The following is a 23,090-nucleotide window of genomic DNA, read 5'->3' as shown; positions in this document are numbered from 1 at the left end:
AGTAGGCAGCTCTACAAAGTATTACATTATCTAGCGTATCGAATGGTCAAGGCACCCATTTCGAGCAGTCACGATTATGTCATTTCTATTACAAAATATAAAAGCTCTCTTAAGTTTTATAATTTATTATCTGGCAAGTCTTTCTTTGCTTACATTAAAACGATAACATCGCTAAGTTTCAATTTCACAAAGTAATTGATTTCCACTATAATTAAATAAATAGCTAACAAATAAAAATAAATAAAATAATTTACATTGCAATTTCGATTTGGTATCGTTTTAGTACATGAATATAAAATACTAGCTTACATTATTTATTCAGTACTTATCTAAGTAAAAGTATTCGTAGCTTTTAAAATAGTTAATATTAACTTACATAATTATTTTATTCGTATACTAATAGAATAGCTATATTATTTAGGTTTTTTTATTTATGTCTCTTCCGTTCTGTAACTTTAGAAGATTTAGTATTTCGTGAAGCAGGGTGATTGATAGGTTTCCACTCTGATTCAATTGACGGCACGTACGTAGCCTCACTGTCTTCTCTGTCAATAGACTCATCTTCTTTTTCTACATCATCAAAGAAGTCTATTATAGGGTGGTAGTTGTAATTTACTCTTTTCCCACTTGAAGTAATATTCTGTCTTAAGGATTTGTGTTCCAATGGCTTGAAAGTTGTTGATGCCAATTCAGTAGTAACCGCGTGTAGTTTAGGAGAAATGGTTTGTCTAGGAGCACTAGGAATTAATTTAGGTACATCTGGTTCTTCTAGATCATCGTTAAAGTCTTCCATAGTTTCTAAATTGTCCCCCGAGAACGCACCAACGGCCGATGTTCCAGACGATACTAAGTCATCGGGTACTCCTGATATTTTCTTCCTTATGGGTCTTCTGCTTGGTCTTAGGGGACCTCGTTTAAAAGACTCGTTCAGCTTGTACTTACTTGAAGTATCTTTTGAAAATGAGAAAGAAGCTGGCGCTGAAGGTGTTGGCGGCTCTAAATAACTAGGTAAGGTAACTTGATCAAACGAATTCAGATTAGGTGGATTTCTGGCCTGAAGAGGTCTCTTCACATTTCTTATTGAACTAGCTTGATTAAATGAGTCTGAAAAGTACGTATTACCATATGAATCCATTGGATTTGATGGAGGTAAGTTTTCGTACTCATCGTTTTCATTTAACTTTGCGTTTGGAAATGATCCCGGTATGACATTAGGGTTGTTATCAGCGAAGGGTGAGAAGGATTCTAAAGGTTTATTGTACGTAAACGGTGGAGATTTAGTCACGCTAGGTCTCTGTATGGTTGATTGTACTGCTTCAAATGCATGGTTCCCGTGCTCTGAAGATAGATCTTCTCCTGGGAATTGTTCTGAAGACGATTCATGTATTCTGTGGCCAAGTGGAGGAAACGAAACACTGTAGCCTTCAATATGACAGGAACAGCACGTGGGGACCTGAAATATTATTATTATATAATTTACAGCTTATTACATTATTTACTTAATTAAATTTTTACGTTTAAATTTTGATGATAATTTCAAAATACCTTAAATATATCCATATGCAATCCGTTCTGCTGGTCCCACGTAAGAAGTCGATGGTAATTGTAGACTTGGACACATTTGGATTTAAAGTTGTCTGTCAAATATGTACAGGACTCTTTCGGTTTCCTATAAATTCAAAACAGAAAGTCGTAAGTGAATTGAAATAACATTACTTATAACAACAAAAATAAAATTGAACATAAACAACATTATAAACTAGAATATCGTAATTAACGTAGCTGAGATAATTTCTGTAACTATTTTTATTGTGAAAGTAGCAGACGATGATATAATAAGGGCCACTTTAATAATTTTGAATAATATCAGTAGAAAAGGAATCGTTCATAAGTTAGCTTTTAAAAACTTTTTTATGCCATTGCGGCGGACTGCGGAGGGTAATGTTTTTTCGAGGGTAATTACATACTATGAATGTCTCATTTTTAGAACGAACTGCAGCCGAAGTAGTTTGACGAATTTTAACGTTACCAACGACCGCATTTATCTGAATTATAAGATCGGGCTATAGTTTTTAAGTAGTCGGATTTGTCTTAGTTGCATAATTATACTTCAGTTTTCAAATGTTTTCAAACTGACACGAGAAATACTCACAAGCACTTTTCTAGCCTAAGCGTCTGGGTATGCTCGCCGGTGTTGACGATGTACTTCCACTGGCCGGAGGTGGCGCGCGCGCGTTGCGGCCGGGCGTACTTCACTGTGCTGGGACACATGAAGCCTGCTTCTCCGGCACTAGCGAAGTCTCTGTTCGCTGTGTCACCACGCCTGGAGAGGAAGACATAATCTGTATAATGTTTGACGTTGAAAAGTCTTCAATATCACACTTATCGGTGTTACAAGAGCAATAATGGACACATTACGCATATATGAAATGTAATCGGCCCCTCTTATTTTTTCACGCTTTAATAGCAAAGGAATACATTTTGATGAAATAAATTTAATTGGAAAATCTTGTTAATATTCCCATTTGGACATTTTTTTTAAATTTGTAAGTAGCCAACAAGCATGCAGTTCACCTTATGGTAAGTGGCTAATGCCGCCCAAGGAATCTATAATAAACCCTCGATAAGATAAGATTCAAACCTGAAGTGGGCCACAGACGAGGACTGAATTGGATTGCCTCCGATAAGTAACGGAAAACTTACCGCACCCTTAAAAATGTAGCATAGCAGCGGTTAAAACTGCCCTTATTGCAGAAGCAGATGTCAAGATAATCCGAAATATCGATACTGATTATTTCGTGCCTAAAAAAACAGACGACTAGCGCAGGCTATGTAAGAAGTATTACAAAAATCTGTCTTCACTGTCTAAATCCAACCTCAGTTATCAATAGATCCATTTAACATCTGGCAATAACAGGTGTACTTGTAAATAATAGTATATAAATATCAACATCATACTAGTTTGTATGAAATCGAACTAGTTATTAAATAAGATGTAGTGCACTAAGACAGTGTATTCACACGTAACCACAAGCATAATACACGGCAGCGACAAAATGTAAGTAGTGGCTATGTTTATGTTCATCATCATCAACCCATTATTGTACCACTGCTGGGCACGGGTCTCCCCTCAGAATGAGAAGGATTAGGCCGTAGTCCGACACGCTGGTCAAGTGCATATTGGTAGACTTCACAACCAGTTGATTTTTTTTTTCATAATTCTGCCAGGTGTGCAGGTTTCCTCACGATGTTTTCCTTCGCCGGTTAAGCAAGTGATAATTAATTTCTAATACGCATATAATTTTGAAAAATCATAGGTGCGTGCCTGGGATTTGAACCTGGACCCCTCGATCGAGAGCTAGGCTATCACTGCCATGTTTATGTTGCGTTTTGGTGACTACGTTGTCTTTGCTATATAGCTTAATCAGGTTCTCAGGTTTTTAAAGTATACCTAACGATAAGATAGACGAGCTACCTGGTGGAAAGTAGTCACCGTCGCCTATGGACATTTGCAACACCAGAAGAGTCGCCAATGCATCGCCGGCTTTGAAGGAGAGCTCTTTTGGCACCCCTATAGAAGAGCTCCATGTCATAGCGCTTATGGATTACCTCAGGAGGAAGTTCATTCCACATTCCACAGATGCAAAATGTGGCCCATATGACTAAAACTTTGCATTTTCATACCAACTACGCCTACTTAATTAAACCCACATAAAAACTAAACATGTTATTCACAGAAGTAGATTCTTCTGAATTTCAGTATATTGTTATACTTTATTTGATAAGATATATAATTCCAAAATAGGTTTTCTAATACGTTTTGTATTGTGGTGTGGTTGTGGTTACGTGTGAATAGCTACAAGTGTTACGTTGATCAGGAAACGAAGGAGTAGAAATAAGAAATAAAGTCCAGTTACGCAATTATGAATTACAAATGGAGCAAGTAGCTTTGAATAATCAGTCAGAGCACGTACGATTGTTGCAAGTTTTTAATATAAATTACAAAGACCCAAAAGATGTTTCATAATATTTGTTGGTTATGATCGACTATTCAGTTAGTATGTTTGTTATATTTGACCTCGTTTTTTGGCTTATTGATTGGAGCTGTCTCGTTTTTCAATTACCTAGTTTCGTCTTGTCTGTGCCGGTTTCGGTGCAGTTAACGAGATGTAATATTAAAGTTAATAATCAAATCATTACTTCTATAGATGACTCTACTATTAGGCTTTTGACCTGAAGTACTACAACCTTAGTAAATATAGATAAAATTTACACTACTTTTTACTATTAATACCCTAATAAAATATGAGATAAGGCAAACACTATGACATAGTACTTGCAATCGTACAACTTTAACGAATAAACCCAAAGGGATAATTATACAAAGACATCTATATACTCGTAGATTCACTGAAAATATGTCCTATAAATACATGCTATAAATTCTACTACTCGTAGTTCATAATTCATTAAGTTTTAAGAACATATCAAGCACTAAAATAGATTTTGTTTCAGAATTGATTTACTTATTCTCCTCTGAAAAGGTTCTGTATATGTATCGGCAATATAAAAAACGCATATCTTGAGTACCCGTTACATAATAATATGATAAATTATTGCCTACATCCTGCTAATTTTAAAAGGTATGTGCTTAGAGTATCACGATGGCAGAAACTTTGGATTGGTTGCCGTACCTAGCATTTGAATCTTTGAATTTGGCCTCCAGCGTTAAGGAGCATTTTACACTTTAGTAGATTATTATTGTAGAATTCATGACAATGAATTCTACAATAATAACCTACAATACAATACAATAATAACCTATAAGCTGACAAGCTTACCGATTGGACACTAGATAATGTTCCGCGGTGTACTTGGCCTCCTGTGCAGCCGTGATGCCGTCCACAGCACCTTCTCCGGGATCCTTAAAGTCAGCCAGCAAGGCTCCAGCAGCTGCTTTGTTCCGCCTTATTGATTGGACAATCGCATCTCTGAAAAGGAGAATTAAATGAGGTTACAGATCAGAGAACATATTGTAACTGAAATTAAAGCTAAGAGATCTTGGAGATCCCAATCCAATTGTGAAGTCTGATAAGATTTCTAAATTTCTGGAAACTAACGTCTGTGACTACATGTAGCCGAAAAGACTGTAATAATGAGGACAGATTATATTAAAGGCTATAAAGGTCCTACGAAAGAAGTCCTAATATATAGAAGATCAATGAAATATATTTATTTTGTATAGGCCAACGGCGGCACTTACAAATTGTCAGTTACAATATTTTCTTAAACTACTACCGGATCGGAACGCGACCTCTACTGAGAAGATCCGGTAAGAAACTCAGTGGGTTTGTCTTTTTTAATTTTAAAAATAATTATTCTCTTTTTAATTTTTTTTAAATGCCATTATTTTTAACATATAATTAATAAAGCATTAGCTCCAGTATCTTGCTTTACATTTATCTAAAAAAAAAGAAGTTTGTTCAGCAAGATACGCTACACTTTGACATTTTCTTAATTAACTAATAATTATGTTATTGATCAGTCCCAAGCTGTTATATCATTAATATAATCAGAAATTTTATAATAAGCTTTACGACTAAGTTTGCTTTTGATAATAACTTTAAATTTATTAATTGACAAATTTCTGATTTTGATAGGCAGTTTATTATAAAAACGTATACATTGACCCACAAAAGAATTACTTATTTTGTGGAGACGAGTAACATGTGTAGAAAGGTTATGTTTGTTCCTTGTATTTACATTATGCGTGTCACACCGTTTTACAACTTTATCAATATTTTTCCTTACATAAATTAGGTTTTCATATATGTATTGGGATATAACAGTTAGAATATTTATTTCTTTAAATAGTTCTTTTAGTGAAGCTCTTGGAGGCAGGCTGTAGATAGCTCGTATAGCTCTCTTTTGCAATATAAATATATCATTTAGGTGTGACGAGCACCCCCATAGCAATATACCATAAGTCATAATGCTATGAAAGTAACTAAAATAAACTATTCTAGCTGTTTCTACATCTGTTAGAAGTCTAATTTTTTAACAGCATATGCCGACGAACTGAGTCTACCCGACAATTTATCTATGTGGCAGCCCCATTGCAATTTGGCGTCAATAGTAACACCTAGGAAACAGTTGACTCCACGGGATCCAAAACCGTTCCATTTAATAACACATTGGTTTCAACATGCTTCACGTTGGGTAACGAGAACTTGATACATTTAGTTTTCTTCTCATTAAGAAGAAGATTATTTATGTTGAACCAATTGATAACTTTTGAGAGAATGCATAGAGGAGGAGGATGAAATTAAATAAGACAATGACATTCGATGGGAAATCCGCCAAATTTTCCAATTTTCATAAAGACTTAACTTTACGTAATAAAATTTCATCTACCCAAAATAAATACGTAAAATAAAGCATCTTTTCTTGTTAGTTATACATTGTTGCAAGACTTTCAAATAATTATAATTCTGCATTGATAGTACGCGCAATGCATCAACGCATGCTGATGAGATAACTGAAGATAGCAAATCTCTTAAACGACTGGGAAGAAAGTTCTAGAACCAAATTGCAGATCTTACTTAAAACTTTGTCTTTGGATTGTTTGAAAACTATTCAGTAAGGCTTGTTTAATTTTTAGATAACTAATTATATTGTTATGTATCTTGTAAGTGTCTCTACCTTATTACACCCTGAAATCAAAAAACAGCAGCGTTAAACCACTAAGTAAAGCTCTTATGAGTTTTCGTACCTAACATGATTTCTAAAAATTGCTGAGATTCAAACAAACTCAATTTTAATGAAGATTTTTTCTATGACCTACTTACGTACCAAAGTGACGTAAACAAAATAAAATGGTCATAAATTAAGTCATAGTAAAAACCTTGATTTTGACGTCAATACGATAACAAAACAATAGCAAGGATTGATAACAACGATTACGTAGATCACACACAATACCTAAGTAATTCTAAAGAACAATACCTACTCAGTCATAATTTTGGCAAAGATATGATTGAAATCACAAGGATAGCATTGTTTTATAGAACTAAGGCTGAGGTTAGCCATTGCGTAAGTAGAGCATCGCTGTTCGAGAAAAGTAAGAGTAAATAAAGGTAAATACCGGAGCGGTCGCCGGACAGCGAAAGTGGTAGCACGTGTCTGCTAGGCAATGACCTGGTGCTCGGAAAAGTTCGCGAGAACAAAAGTTTATTAAGAGACGTGCGAGCGACATATTGACATTAATCGTAATACCTGGTACAGTCAAGAATATAAAATAAGTTATATTAACGTAGAAGTAATCTCTAAATTTGTCTTGATTCTCTGTACGTTTGCAAACCCCAAAACAAGACAATTATTGTACAATAGAACTCGTAACAATAGAAATCGTTTTAAGTGTGAGTCTCGTTCCCAATAAAAGTTAAATAATAAATTTGTTAATGTTAGTTATTAATGTACATGTGCATTTAATAACAAATACTTTCATCTTTGCTTATTGTAATTTGTCTGTTTTATCACATCTTATGAGAAATAAATGTCTTTAAACTTAAGTAAATGGTGAGATAGATCTAACTAGCTTTCGCTTGAAATTCTGATTTATTGGATTAAGACGAGCGGACAGAAAACCGTGAATTGCAGATGATTGACCTTGATTACTGTTTATCTCACATTACTTAAGTAAACTGAATTATTCAGGTTATTAGTAGAAGGCTAAGGAGACTATGTACAGAAGATCCGATATTGGCAGTAGTCTCGTTTAGAGTAAAACCCACATTTAAGGTAGACATACTTTTCCGAGGCGTTTCAGCTTAGTCCTCAGGAGTAGAGTCCTCAGGATTTTCTGGGGTTAATTACAGATGTCCATGGTCGATAATAGCCACTTACCATCAGGTGGACTACATATTCGTCTGCTACTCCTATATTATGAAAAATAAAAAAGTAAAAAGCTTACGTAGGATAATCCTCAGCGTGCAAACACAGTGTGTTCGTAAATAATTCACATTTGGCCTGTTCTGTAGGAGACGTGGGGAGTTTCCGTACAGGTATCGGTCGACGGCGGCTGATAGGGTTGAGGGTTGGCTCTGCAGTGGTGCGGCGGGTAGCAGGTGAGCGTTTCGGTGGATAGGTGCCCCGACGGATGAGGTTGCCTGGAATAATAAAATATAAATATAATAATAAACTAATAAAATTTATAAAAAAACAAGACATAACTAATTGGATAGTAGGCAGTCCTCATAATTGTGTCTGAAGTCTCAGTTCTTGAAAGGGAAGTAAAAGAAAAGAAAGTCAACTGTAATCAAATTCTGGTAGATATAATTATTATCCTGTCTTTTTTTGCTTTCAAAACCAATATCCACTAACACTTAGAATTTGTATTAAAAATCACATAATCACATCGTCACGTAATAAATTCGATAGAACATAAGACAATTAACATACCTTTCCTATCAATATATCTGTTCAAGGACCGCAGTTTCTCTGCAATCGGCAGATCCTGCGCATACGTTTGGTTGGTGGCATCAGCAGTCAAGTCCAGGGTGCTGTTGTCAACTGCTTTGGTGCTGCTGTCGAACCTGCTCCTCTTGAATGGTGATGCTGGAGGTTCGGTGCTCGTTGTTGTAATTCTTGTAACATTGCGCTGTAAGTATAAATAACATTTATAAGAGTAAATACTAATACTAATAAATCTACCTGGTAGAAATATTTATCTTTCTATTGTAACAGTGAAAGATCAATGATTGATCAATAAATTGTCGAATTAAAGATTTAGTCAGATTGATATGAAAACTGTTTTGATTTTGATTAACCATATGTATAGAAAGTTAATGTACTAAAGAATGTTTACTAATAATATATAGTAAATAGAAGTCGTGTCTTCCTACTTTTTCACTGCAAATTTGCAATTGTTTTGCGGTAAGTACTCAAGAGTTTATTAGCGGTTAGCAGTTTGTTTACAAAATAGATTCATAGACAACAATATTAATTTTGTGGCGTAACTCAGTTATCTTAAATATTGAATATACTTTTTACCAAAGTTTCGAGAGTATATTTTTTAAAATACAAATCAATAATTTATAGTGTATGTCTTTACAGACTTTAAAAAACTTTAAAATCATTAATGAAGGCCTGTTTTTCTTTAAATTACGTACTACTTACATTATCCCCAGCATCATTCTTAACTGTAACCTCATTGGGTTTCTCTTGAGTAATGCTTTGTGTTGTGTTAGTAATTCTATTATCTTGTGCGGTTTTCCTATCAACTGGTGTGTTTAGTTTCGTAAATGTCGGTATATTTCTTTGTGGTCTGATTCTGATGTTGCGATTTCTTTGGAGTATCGATCGTTGTGTTACTTGTGGTGCTTTTGTTGTCTGTATTGTTTTGTTATCGGCTGCTACTTCGAACGGATTATCATCTAGTGTTGTGTCGTCATCTTCTACGAAGGAACGCCTTAGGAACTGTGCTTGGGGCTGAGCTGGTGTTTTTACTTCTCTCAGCTCTTTGCCGGGGCCGACCGCGCGTCGAATCAAATTCGCCATGTCTAATAGTATTGGCAGCATTAAATCGGACGTTGCATTGTTGTTGTTACCAAACATTGATCTCACCTGAAACGGAAAAAAGTCAAATTTAGTAAAGTTATAAGAAAATAATTGTACTTAGTATTACAGATTTATGTTTCATTATTTTGTTCTTTAGTTTGTAAGTGAGTAGTAGTAAGTTCTGCCTTTGGATATCATGATGTTTAATAATATCAAATGTATTGTAAGTAATAATGTTTGTAAGTACATAATAATAATAAGTTTATATTTTAGTAATTTTGTAAGTTATTAAAGGTCGTGGTATATGATTCCAAATTTAATAATTATAACAGTCTACAAATGACGCTGAAAAACCTTGTCTTTATGTACTAAACATTTGTTTATGAGAACCTCTATTAACCTGATTATGTATTTTACGTGTATACTGATACAATTTGTGTGTCACGGTCAAGAACGTGGTCTGGACAAATTGTATTATCTAACGCCATTTGTACCATCTGAATGCGCGTTATAATGTGCACTTGCTTCGCGGTCATGAGAAACTACACAATTGTGGGACCACTTTCGTTATTTTAGCACACCACAATGTTTATTGTGCTTTTGAAAAGGTCAAGAGATCTCGAGATTTTAGTTATGAGCGTTTTTTAGATCGCCTTGTCACTTGATGACGGAGCATGTATGAGCAGTTTTTTGATGTGAATTAATATTTGTGTTTAATTTTTGTAGCTTTATTTGTTTAGTTCATATTGTATACTACGCATTTCATAGTACCGATTAAATACAAGGAGTATTATCTTTATAAAGAGATTATTCACCCGCACGTAATAAAATATTACACGCATTATCTATTTTAAATGTTATGATGAAGCATACCGAGCAGGGAAAGCAGTAGTTGAAACGAAAGCAATGTAATTATATTGTTTGTCTAGTTAAGTGCAAAATATATTTATATACTCATATACAAATATTGACCCGTATTCCTATAATAACTAGCCTATAATAACACCATTCCCTAGATACCAGAGGTTACTAAGTGATCTAGTAGGTAGTTCACTATGATCAGTATTATGTCAAATATGAGCATTTATGATACATACCGATGAATCAATTGAATAGGTCTCCTAAATTATAACCGTAAATATGACTTTATTAGTTATAAAATTCAAACTTCATTATTCAAAATTGATTCACATAGAACTCTTTTTTAACATCGATAATTAATTTACCAGCGCTTCAGAAGTTTACAAAAAAAACTTGATTTCGAATTAAAGGTAACGTAATTATTTTATGTTTATTTTCACTAAAATACAAAACCAACGGTTTTAAATTACATACTTTTAAACAGGTTAGTATGATCTTATTTCAACAAAACTTTCACGCAAAGTTAATGGGCTTTAAAATAAATGTATTAGTTTATTAATTATTTAAAAGTTTCTGCATAAAATATACAAAATCGTGCCATGCGTTCATGTTAGTAAAACCAAGTCGAGTATGTTTATTATATTTCTGAAAAGGATGACCGCATTAATCCCGGTTTTGTTTTTTCTACAGTTTCCCATTAAATCTCTTTATTTTCTAAACTATCTGACCCGGCAAACTTATTACTGCCTCAATATCTATTTATCAAATATATTTCATATCAAATATAGCCTATGGTACTATGTAGCTTTCGAATGGTGAAATACTTTTTAAACTCGGTCCAGTAGTTTTTGAGCCTATTCATTACAACCAAACAAACAAACAAAGTTTTCCTCTTTATAATATTAGTGTAGATTAGTGTAGATTATATGTAACCTGAATTAAACTCCTAAAAATTACTACTAATCATTATTTACCAGTGATAACAACAATTTAGCCAATTGAAAGACAATCCCAGAACTAGATACCGAGACAAATAGAACATGAAAAAAGTTGAAAATGCGTGTGTTACTTTTAATAACACAAAATTAACCGATCGATCTTAAAAGTTTTTATTTGAAGTCTACGGATAGACGACATATTTTTTAATTATATGTAGGTACAAAAATATCTACATCTACATATTTATAAAGTCCGTCTGTAGTCGTGGTCGTCTGCATCAAAACAAACTATCAGTAGTTCCGTAAAAAGTCTTATATTTGCATATCAATTACACGGTATCGTGGCGGAAGCTCGCGTGTCTCCCTCGTCATAGGAAATCGATGATTTGACATGCGTAAGTATTGCTTACTAATTTACATACCACGTATTGTATTTCTTTGAATGAATTGCCGCTTCTTCTCCATAACGCATTCTTATGAAGTGCTAGTAGATTATTGACGTTCAAAAATAATTATGTAATAATTGTGCGAAGAATTTTCGAAGAATAAACTATATTTGATTTGATAAATATTCTATCGATTTTAGCGAAGAGACGAATTGCTATGGTAAAAAAGTTCGGGTTGTTTGAATTCACATAATAACAAATAATAGTAAAGTGAAATTATTAGGTCTAAAAAGACAAGTACTGAGCCATTAGGAAACCTAATCATTCATTACTTGAAAATATATTTCACTTAATTGGAAAATACGGTATTGACTACACTTGCAACAGTGTAGTAGCAGATATTGTTCAATATTAATGTGGCAGTTAAACACATAGCTGGCCGCCATTCAAGTATATCAGAGTCGGATGCTTGGAGAGCTAACGGTTACCTCCCGACTCATCTGATACAAAATAGCGGCGTGATACGAAGCTCTAATTCATACAATAGTACTATGCCTGCGTGTGTAACTTACAAATAGAGTAATTTACAAAAGCAATTTAAATAATTATGTATCTTTTGTACAAGAAACTATAGGTGCTATAAGTATGGAATATCACGGGATAAGAAAATTGTATTTCTAGCTAACATTAATGCATACTGTATACTTTTTCCTTTGGGAAGTTGATTAAAATAATAAAAAGGGATTTGAATTGTATGTTACCAAAATATTTACAATATTTCACATGTGCACGTTTTTATAAATATAACTATATTTATCCCCTACGGAAGTTACAACATGCTGTGACGTATTGTTCTCGTGAAACTACTCTACCATAGAGCTCTATATGATCGACTTAACGTGCGATTTCATTGCGATCCGGCGACGGAACGGGGACGTTTTTTACACGGTTTACATTTCACGCGTTTCCTATTGTCTATTAGACCGAACAACTATTGCTTGTAGAGTCTCGTTAGATGAAAAGTTCCGCCCGCGACAACGATCACTTTATTGTAGAGACAAGGTAGAGATTGGACAGTAAAGAAAGATTTTTTAAATAATATTGAAGTAGTAAAGAAGCATGTAATCTACCTAATGGAAGTGGCTACTGTCGCCCATGGACCTTTGTAATCAACCCCAAATTGGATTAGATCTAAGATCTAAGATCGGCCACAGATGCGCCGCTACCCCTGAGGACTAAGCTGGAACGCCTCGGAAAAGTATATATATAACAGAACACATAACGCTGCTGTTATACGGCAAAAATAGTTGTGGCAGTGGTGGTGCCGGAGTCGAACCTCAAACGGTTCTGCCACCAAAATGCGTTACGGTAGCTACTCATAATAATACATTAAAGAAAGAGGTTTTTTTTATATATTACATTAGAGTAGCAAACGAGCATGCAATCAAATTAATGGTTAATGGCTACTGTCGCCCGTGAATATCTGTAATCAATCCCAGTTAAGATTAAATTCCTACGTGAGTCGATAACAAGTTGGTAATCCCACCATTGTCATCTCTGAGGATTAAGTTGATCTCGGATATCTCGCTTACAACCTTCAAAGTGGAACACAGTAGCGCTAACACTGATGTTATTAAGTAGAATGTAGTTTGGTCATTAAATCTTGATTATTAAATATGCAAACTTTCACAATTATAGTACTACTACGATAAAGATAACATGTTATTTATAGCGATGATATGGCCTTCTGTCTTGAAATAATTGGCGGTCTGTCTAAAAAGGTAACTTTAATACATCTAACTAAATTTAATAGTTCTTACGCTACTGTGAGATCAGATATATTTGCTACTATTTTTATTGTATAGTTATAAGATATGAGTATATCTTTATTATAAATGTAACGATTATTAACCCAAACACAGTGAAAAAGTTTAAATATACGCTCATAATATAATTTCTCCTCACACTAAACTATTAACTGTTAATTATATTTTCGATTCACACGTAATTGCGACACTATTAAGTGTCATGAATGGAAATAGTAAAAAGCGTACACTTGTGGGAAAGAATTTCGTTCTGATCGTGTCGTGAAGTAAGTGGAGCATTTTTGTTGGACAATGGTATGGCAAAAACGTTGATTGGGATATGAACAATGAACCTCAGGAATGAACAAAGAGAATTATCGACCAATATTTCAAGTTAACCTTCTAAAGATATATATAGTTCAATAGGGTGGGAGTGTAGAGTCAATTAAATCGATATATTAAAGATACATTTACACCAGTTATTAAATAATCAATTTTACTGCTAACCAAAGATCCAAATTTGAAAATTTCTGCCTACTTAACTGTCAAATTTCAATCGTTAACAAACAAAATATTGGATAGAACTTAAATATATTATGAATAAAGTAACTCAAAAAGCTTTTAAAACTTCATCATGCAGCCATAGCTTTGGAAGTGAAAAGGTGGGAAAATATATTTGGACTTGTTTCAAATTCATAATATCAAGTTCACCGAATGATAAATTATTATAAAATAATTGTAATCATATAATTTCATTGCGTATTTTAGTTTTCATTAATTATTAAATGTGCACATTTCTACTAATCCTAAAAATATTTTTTGGAGTTTATTGGAGTTTACTCCTTTAGAAACGATTTGAGTTATAAGGCCCGGTACGGAAATTTTATGAGGAGTAAAATCAAGTGTAACACGAAAAGTTGAGGCGTTACGTAGAAAGAGACAAACATATATATCCACACTTTACGCGCAACACCAGTGAAGTCACTGAATAGAAATGTCATAATTTTATTTTTTTGTACTAGTGACGTGAAGGAATGCGTTGTATCGGTAAAATAGGTTCACAGACTACATATTAAAAGTGTTTTTAGCCACAAATAAAACATAGATAATTTAAAATAAGCCAAATACGAAGGTGCTAAACTCGGACATGTATACATGTCGCTGGGCGGCAACGATGGAGGTAGGTAGATTGTAATGATCCATTACAATCCCTCCTTTTTATTACAATCATCATATCCTCTTAAAAAGGAAGTAGCGTTTTTAACCAAAATATGAATCAAGAGTGCTTTTATTAATTTAAAATACAGTAAGTTCAAATCCCATATGAAAGTAATTATTACAATAAAAATAATTAGCAATATATAAAACATTAAAACGTCATTAACTAATTTATTTACATTTTTGCATAAATTAAGTTATAGGTTTGATCATTTATAAACACTGAAAAATATGAACATTGGCGCCATAATATGATTAACAATCTTTTATGAACGTTTTTAAAGAAGAGTAACATATAAAATCAGTAAGCAATTGAATAAGATATAATATTAGCAAAATAAGTTTTTAACATAAAGAGGCTTTTGTAAGTTACTGATATATTAATTTAACTTATAAAAATGGATGCATTATTGATCAGCACCTATCTATCTATCAACGATAAACGGGCAAAATCAAAACAGTATTATTTAATATTTATTACAGAATTATTGCTAATAAATTATGTTCAAAATAAGTTATATAAAATTAGCAATACGTTTTAAATGAATTCTAGAATTATAAAACATTCAGAAACAATCCAAATTACATATAATAACATGTTTATTGAGTCTCATATAAATTGCATCCATAAATTGCAACAAGGATATTTTATAGATGGCAAAGAAATTATAATTATTAAGTTTTAAGTTATAAAACGTTTAACATTGTTTTAAATATAAATAATTATATTATATTAAAATTTACTTTAATATAAACAATTATATTAAGTTACCATTATAATATTTGGAACCAAAATACATAGATTGATAAACTTGCAAACTTACAATTTATAAAACTTGCCACTAGATGGCGCTATTATACCCATGCGCCCATATATACATCTATATACAACGTACATAAACAGCAACCTAACCATCAAGTTTTAATGTTTTGCTTTTAAAGTTTTCTTGTACTTTTATGCATCGATACGTGTATTTTTATGTACTATTAAACAAATCATCAAGTGATTAAAGTTGAAAAAATATTTGAAAATATGCAAGAAATTGATTTAGATGATAATGAAGAAGAATCCAAAAAACACATGGATGCGGTTAATTGGTAAGCTTATCGTTTACATTTATGAATAATATACATTTTAAATACGAACAGCTAGATCTTTTATTTAGTGTTTTTATTATTATTATTTTTAATCAATTGATTAAATATATTTTATATTTATATAATATTATATAAATAATCCGAATAATTACAGATATATGTTTGTTTCTCTTATCATTTTAGCAGATGCGTTCATTTACCCTTTTTTTCTATTCGATATATATCATAATTATCGTTCGTAAGGAGTAAACTCCAATCGTGCGTCGTAGCTGACACACACACACTTTTTTCCTCACTTAGTTCTTTATCAACTACTTAAGTAGCTTTATATTATACGAATAACTAAAATGACATGGGAACTTTTTTATAACATAGGCATAATTAGTCATAATTCTGTCCATAATGGAAACGTAATAGTATAAATAAATGAAACAATAAAACAAATTAAACGCATTTACCGCGTACGTCCGTTAGAAGACTGTTATTATTTAAATAAACGCTTTCTACACTTATAGCATTACACTTATATCTCTTACATTGTAGATGCCACTGTCTAGTGGATCTTTCTTCCGTCTAAGTTCAACTACCGTCTTCCGTCAAACTACCGTACGAGCGTGACTCGTTGAGAATTTTTCAATTTAACCCCGCCGTGGTTGGATCTTTTGAGAAAATAAATATCTTAACCGTATGGTTTGGAATATATCATGTCACTATGTCACTCTCCATAAACTATTTTATCTAAGTAAAAGCCTCATAGACGACAAACGGATTTTTTAAGAAAAAAAGTTTTATTTATTTCTTATAACAATAAATTTATGTTAAAAAATTATTTAAGAGCAAGATTTTAGCAAAATTTTATTTTTCTCAAAAAACTGTTTCATTTAATACCCACATCATGGGAGCTCATAAAAAATCACTAGTCCGCCATAGGTATTGAATTTATGATAACATTAATCGCAATTTTGTCAATCGCTTAAGGTCCACCGGTTTCAAATTCAATCTAAATATTTAACGCTGACATACATACGAACTAACATCATCATCGTCATCATCAACCCATTATTGTCCCACTGCTGGGCAAGAGTCTCCTCTCAGAATGAGAAAGTTTAGACCATAGCCCACCGCACTGACCAAATGCATATTGGTAGATTTCACATATCTTTGAGATACTTTTTTTATTTAATAAATCTCTCAGGTATGCAGGTTTCCTCACGATGTGTTTCTTCACCGTTTTAGCAAGTGATAATTAATTTCTAATACGCACCTAATCTCGAAAAATCAGAGATACGTGCCTGGGATTTGCACCTCGGACCCCTCGATCGAGAGGCCGAGTTTCTTAACCACTAGGCTATCACTGCATTCGAACGAACTAACAAACAAGTTAAATAAGCTTGTTAAAATAAATATAATGTTACAATATTGTTCCAAATCCTCTATATTCATGTAAACTACCGATACTAAACAACCCTAATACTATCTTAAACCGTGCTTCTTATTACGGAGCTCACGTTTACCGATTGGATACGATAACGCTGATATAACCTCACTTTCAAGTGTGATTTAAATCCAAATCAGATTGGAAAGTTATTGCACAATGATGGCATCCCACTGGTAGCCATTGACGAAACTAGTAATCATGTGTGAGATTTGTACACTGGCCACCTTTAGCTAGACTCATGCTTAATGAAACTTGGCTTCATCTTTACAATGATTCGTAGAATTTTCAAACGAAGTCTTTTTATTTATTTATTTTATTTATTTATTTATTTATTTATTGTGTAAAGCATTTAGTACAATAGATTGACCTACAATACATACAGTTCAATTAAATGCTACCTTTACAGGTGTTACACATGTCAAACTTAAATAAAATGTTAGGATTAATAATAAAATATTAAAGGTAACCGCTATTTAGATTAATACGAATGCAATTATGTCGAAATTAACAACCAATAATAATAATAATCAAGTCATTATATAATGATAATAATAATAAGGAAATTAGGAAAATTATGTCAGTTTTTATCATCAAAGTACTCTTTAATCGTATAGAAGCATTTTTTAGCTAGCCAATTTTTTACTAAATTCCTGAATTTTATATAGTTGTGGCCTTTAAAATCATCCGGAATTTTATTATATATTTTAATAGCCATATTAAAACTATTTTTGGCAGTCAATGATAGTTTTGTCATGGGTCGATATAATCTATGGATGTTCAGTGTCCGCGCTTTCCGAGTGTATATATTTTTCTCTTCCTGGAAGAGATCTTTGTGTTTGTAGACGAACAAACAGACATCTAAAATATATAAACATGTTAGGGTTAATATTTTGTATTTCAGAAATAATGGACGGCATGAGTCTGTTTGTGCGAGACCAAAGATAGCTCGTATGCATCTTTTTTGTATTCGGAAAGCTCTTAGGGATTCAGACGAGTTGCCCCAAATAACAATTGCGTATCGAAGTGTAGAGCTAACATAACCATTATACGCCATCAAAGCCGCTTCTAGCGATATAGTTTGGCTCACTCTTCTCAAGGCATAGACGAAGCTATTAACTTTTGTACATACCTCATCTATGTGGGCACGCCAACTGCATGAGTGATCTAGTATAATACCCAGAAATTTTGCACTTTCTACCATTTCAATTTTCATGCCATTATATGTAATATTAAGTGCTTTAGGACGTCCTTGAGAGGTATAAAATTGCATGTATTTAGTTTTTGCTACGTTTACTTTTAAATTATTTATTGTTAACCAATCTATTGTTTTATGCAGAGCTTTATGTATTTCAGTTTCGTAGGTACGCATGTTTTTTCCTTGTATTATAATAGAAATGTCATCTGCAAACATAATGCAATGTTGTGATATGGCATTAGGCAAGTCGTTTATGTATATAAGAAATAGGAGAGGGCCTAGAATGCTTCCTTGTGGTACGCCGTAGTTATTAAGTTTAAATCCAGATCTATAACGTTCCAGAGTTTTATTATTTTCAGTGTATACATATGTTTCGACGCATTGTACTCTGTTCATTAAATATGTTTTGATCCAGTAAAAGGCCGGTCCTCTAATGCCATATTTGTACAGTTTACTTAATAATATGTCGTGCCTAACAAAGTCGAATGCTCTTGTCATATCTAGTAGAATTACTGAAATTGGTACTGTTTTATCTAGACTGTCTGTCACAAATTTAACCAAATTAAATGCTGCTAGTGATGTGCTCTTATTTTTACGAAAGCCGTTTTGCTCCTCTTTGATAATTTTGTTCTTGTCAAAGAAATGTAGTAGCCTCCGATACATAACCTTTTCAAAAATTTTTGAGAGGATCGGAATTAGTGTAATGGGCCTAAAGTTATCCAACTTATTTTTGTCACCTTTTTTATATATTGGTTTTACTACAGACTTCTTTAGCTCTTGGGGAAAGACCCCTTCATTCAGAGATAAATTGATGATATGTAAAAGTGGATAGGCAATTATTTTAACTGTTCTTTTGAATATTTTGGTATTAATCTCATCATATCCAACTGCGTTTGAATTATTTAGTGACTTTACTATATTAAGTAATTCAGAGTTAGATAAAGGTGTGACAAAAATTGTTGATTCTTCTGACGGGACGGTTTTAAGGGCTTCGGGTAAATTATGATTATCTGTACAGTGATCAGTGACAGATGATATAAAATAATTATTGAATAAATTTGCTATTTTTTGAGGATCTGTTATCATATTAAAAACCGCTTTTTTGTGATGTTAAAATCCTTTATTAGTGTCAAAGTTTCCGTTTTTAACTCTTAAAAACTAAGTTAATCGTAAAATGTTTATATCTTTAAATTGTACAAGATAAAAATTGTAAGATAACATCTTATCAACTTTTTTGAAAATTTGGTTGAACTTATTTTTTACTGTAATACTATAAAATTGGGTATTTTATATTACAAAACGGCAAAACGCGATTGTGAAATACTTTAGATATTTATTTTTAATACTCGTGAAAATTCTAATAAGAAAACAAATATTAAAACATAGATTGTGAAGATAGACGAATAATCGTTTTATTTTAAGATTAAGGCGTATTAGATCGAATAGACTAGAAAGTGAAAATATTAAAATGCTTCAAATAGTTATATTGCCAAAGCAAAGCATGTAAATAAGAAAATAACTTGCAAGAGAAAATAACAATTAACTCAATAATAATAATTACTGTAAAATGCGTTAAGAGAAAAATATGCGTAAATATGTTACGTATATTAAACGCACAAATAGTGAAAATAACAATAAATTATGTTGAACTAAAAAATCTATCCACACGTTTTAAAAGTGAAAATAATCTAGAAAAATAGAAGTTACCACGAACAATTACACATAAATATTTTTATATTTATAAATATTTATGTGTAATTTTTCTACTGTAATATATAATAATATTTTTATATTTATAAATATTTTTATATTTATGTGTAATGTAACGATGCATTAAATTAACGACATCATTCATATTTTATGCCGCAATGAGCATACTGAAAAGTTAAATAAACATCAATTATAATAATAAATCTACTTATAATGCGATAAAACTATATACTGAAGTAAATGTTAATCCTTATCCTTACTAATATTATAAATCCGAAAGTAACTCTGTCTGTCTGTCTGTCTGTATGTTTCTTCTTCACGCCTAAACCACTGAACCGATTTTAATTAAGTTTTGTACAAAGATAGTCTGAGACCCGAGAAAGGACATAGGATAGTTTTCATCCCGGAAATCCCACGGGAGCTAGGGATGGCGATCTAAGATCCATTAATAGGAGAATCGATCTTTTGGACCAAAAAGTCGATTATTTTAATCGATATTAGTAAGGATTGAACCGTAAACTATGCATTTGATCAAGTGATGATCTTTAGCAAAGTTGTTGTCCATGAGCCCACGAAGGTTTCAGAGTTGGTACGACCAATTTTCGCCCGATGGCGCCACTGTCATTCCAATAAAGATACGAATTTTCAGTTTTATGTACGTTACGAGTAGTAGGTCATATTATTTTCTTTTAAACGCAGGCGAAGCCGCGGGCAAACACTAGTTACACTATAAATTAAAGTCAATAATTAAGATGACAATGAAATGAAACTAATGACGTGAATTGAAACGAAGTAAAAATCTTTTATTTTACTGCTTCTGTCTGTTGGACCTCATGAAATATATTCATAATTACAAATAAACAACATCTATCTTTATCCATATTCCTTTATTTTTTTAATTCAGTTCTGATGAATAAAATAAATTTACAGGTTTACCTAAAACAATGTTACTACGCCGTATAAGGCAGCTTAAGCTTAAGTTACAGCACCTTCGTTTATATGTTGGTCATAAATAGAATTTATAAATTATATTATTTTTATGTAATATTTTGTATTTGAATAATTTGCTCTGACGCAATAACTTTACTTTTAACCTTAGTTCATTTTAAGTCATTGCAATACATTTAATCCTACAAATTTCCTCGTTTTCGTAATAACACGGCGATTGTTGTCATGTTTGTTTTCGCACTTTTTTGAGTCTACATATGTAAAGAAACGTTCTCACACTCTCTAAATCTATTGTATCAACAAGCCTGCATTGTTGTTTGAAATAATGCTTGCTCATATTAAGTTAGTAACAATATTTGTATGTATTGTTTCGTTTTTTCATTGTAACTTACATTTAAAGGTACATTCTATCTTTTATTCTGCTTACAGTTCTGTTTTGATATATTATTTGAACTCCTGTTTCCAAAATTATATTAATTATTATTTATAGCTCTCAAATATGTTATTCTTATTACGTCAAATTATATCTTATTTTAATTTTATTTAATAAGTATATACGAACGAAATAAATCAGTATTTGGTCTCATTTTAATAAGTATGCGTACTACTACTACATAACTACTACTACTACTACTACTATAAGTACAATACAATAAAGCTTTTGATTTCAGGAGGAAATAAATTGTATCATAAGTAACATATTTGTTTAAAATTAAGATATGTTAACCAAAAACTATTTTATTTCTTATATTTATCAGAAACGTATGTAAAATAGAATACCTGTGGAAGATTGAGTGGCTGTCTGCCAGGAGGAGTGCTGACCTGACTGGCCACCAAGGACGCCAGCGCCACACGCTGGTTCCCCGACATGGCCCGGATTATCGGCAGGATCTGTGCAAACTTCCCCACATGGTCCTTCCGCTCCAACGCCCTCAATACCGCATCTCTAATCATCCCTTCCTTCTCCTTCTTCACATTATTTGTCTTGAACAAGTTTCTTCTAGTTGTAGTTTCAAAAAAGTTGTCCAGTTCCTCATCTATCAAATCCGCTTCTAAGGAATCCAGGTTGTACTGCGGCCTGTGTGAATTGGTCACTCCACTCGGCTTTATTATCCTGATGGGCGGTTTCACCACAGTCTGATAGTGCCTCGACTCCTGAGCTATCATCATTTCCTTGGAATCTAACTCAAAGTCTCTTAAATCATCGCTGGCGTTCGAAACAGCCGTTAAACATAAAATAATTAAAACACGTAACGACGCCATCTTTGCAAGTTTTTTGTTAGTATGAAATTTTCATTTTTTTTCACGTGTGTCTACAGAGCACATAATAACCACGCATGGCACGTATAAGCGATTTGGTCGCGATGCGCGCGCGCCGCTTTCTGCCCCGGCGCCGAATGAACGCATACACGCACGCAACTCTTGTTTACAGGTGTCAGATTATGCCGGAACTGGCAACTTTCACCGGGGTCAGATGAGACCCGCTTGACCGCTGAGGTCACATTTTGCAGGAACAATACACTGTACCGATACCGTACTTATGTAAATTTGGACAATGACAATAACAAACAAATTTAAATCGAAAAATAATGTCCAACGCATACTCATCCTTATTCTTGTTTTACTAAGAGTCAATAACAAGTTGGTCGTTAACATACACTGTTGCTTAGTTGTATCAGTACTAAAGAGATGCTTTCACAGTAGTTACGTCACAGTTACGACAGATATCAATGGAGGTCGCAACGTCGATCATATCGGCAAACTTACTTTTGCGCTTAAACAGTTTCCTCAGCCAATTCTAAACTTTCTCTCCTCATAATACATTCCGGTATGCATCTAAAAACATTTTGTTACAATATTTAAAATTGTGGAACATGATAGACTTACGTGAATATGCATGAATAATATTCGTTATTCAATCGTAATTTAAAATTG

The 23,090-nt window shown here is 32.8% G+C and overlaps 1 protein-coding gene across 2 annotated transcripts; it reads right to left on the bottom strand.

Moving 5' to 3' along the window:
* Positions 1 to 109: 109 nt before the first annotated feature.
* On the bottom strand, positions 110 to 22,575 carry NT1 (Neurotrophin 1). Of its 2 annotated transcripts, XM_073084879.1 has the most exons (8): positions 21,936 to 22,575; positions 9,178 to 9,624; positions 8,461 to 8,659; positions 7,973 to 8,168; positions 4,842 to 4,991; positions 2,153 to 2,323; positions 1,546 to 1,669; positions 110 to 1,453 (listed from the first exon to the last, which is right to left on the bottom strand). In XM_073084879.1, exons 1-8 carry the CDS (start codon positions 22,416 to 22,418, stop codon positions 428 to 430), a joined length of 2,796 nt encoding a protein of 931 aa, XP_072940980.1. In that variant the 5' UTR covers positions 22,419 to 22,575; the 3' UTR covers positions 110 to 427. The 2 variants fall into 2 exon arrangements, with proteins under 2 accessions (XP_072940980.1, XP_072940981.1); XM_073084880.1 differs by lacking the exon at positions 9,178 to 9,624.
* Between the last annotated feature and the right edge of the window lie 515 nt (positions 22,576 to 23,090).

This window comes from Epargyreus clarus, unplaced genomic scaffold (assembly GCF_041222505.1).
Source record: "Epargyreus clarus isolate Ecla_fem2 unplaced genomic scaffold, WU_Ecla_fem_2.2 ptg000021l, whole genome shotgun sequence".
In the NCBI taxonomy this organism is placed as follows: domain Eukaryota; kingdom Metazoa; phylum Arthropoda; class Insecta; order Lepidoptera; family Hesperiidae; genus Epargyreus; species Epargyreus clarus.
This window is presented reverse-complemented; position numbering and strand designations above follow the sequence as displayed.

What these genes read in the sequence shown, in the direction of transcription:
- NT1 (XM_073084879.1), bottom strand. Translation starts at nt 22,418, where the DNA reads ATGGCGTCGTTACGTGTTTTAATTATTTTATGTTTAACGGCTGTTTCG. An exon ending in CACGCTGAGGATTATCCTAC is followed by an intron (nt 4,992 to 7,972) that starts GTAAGCTTTTTA and finishes TCTCCTTTTCAG; the next exon opens with AGATGCGATTGTCCAATCAA. An exon ending in CTTAGGCTAGAAAAGTGCTT is followed by an intron (nt 1,670 to 2,152) that starts GTGAGTATTTCT and finishes TTGAATTTATAG; the next exon opens with GAAACCGAAAGAGTCCTGTA.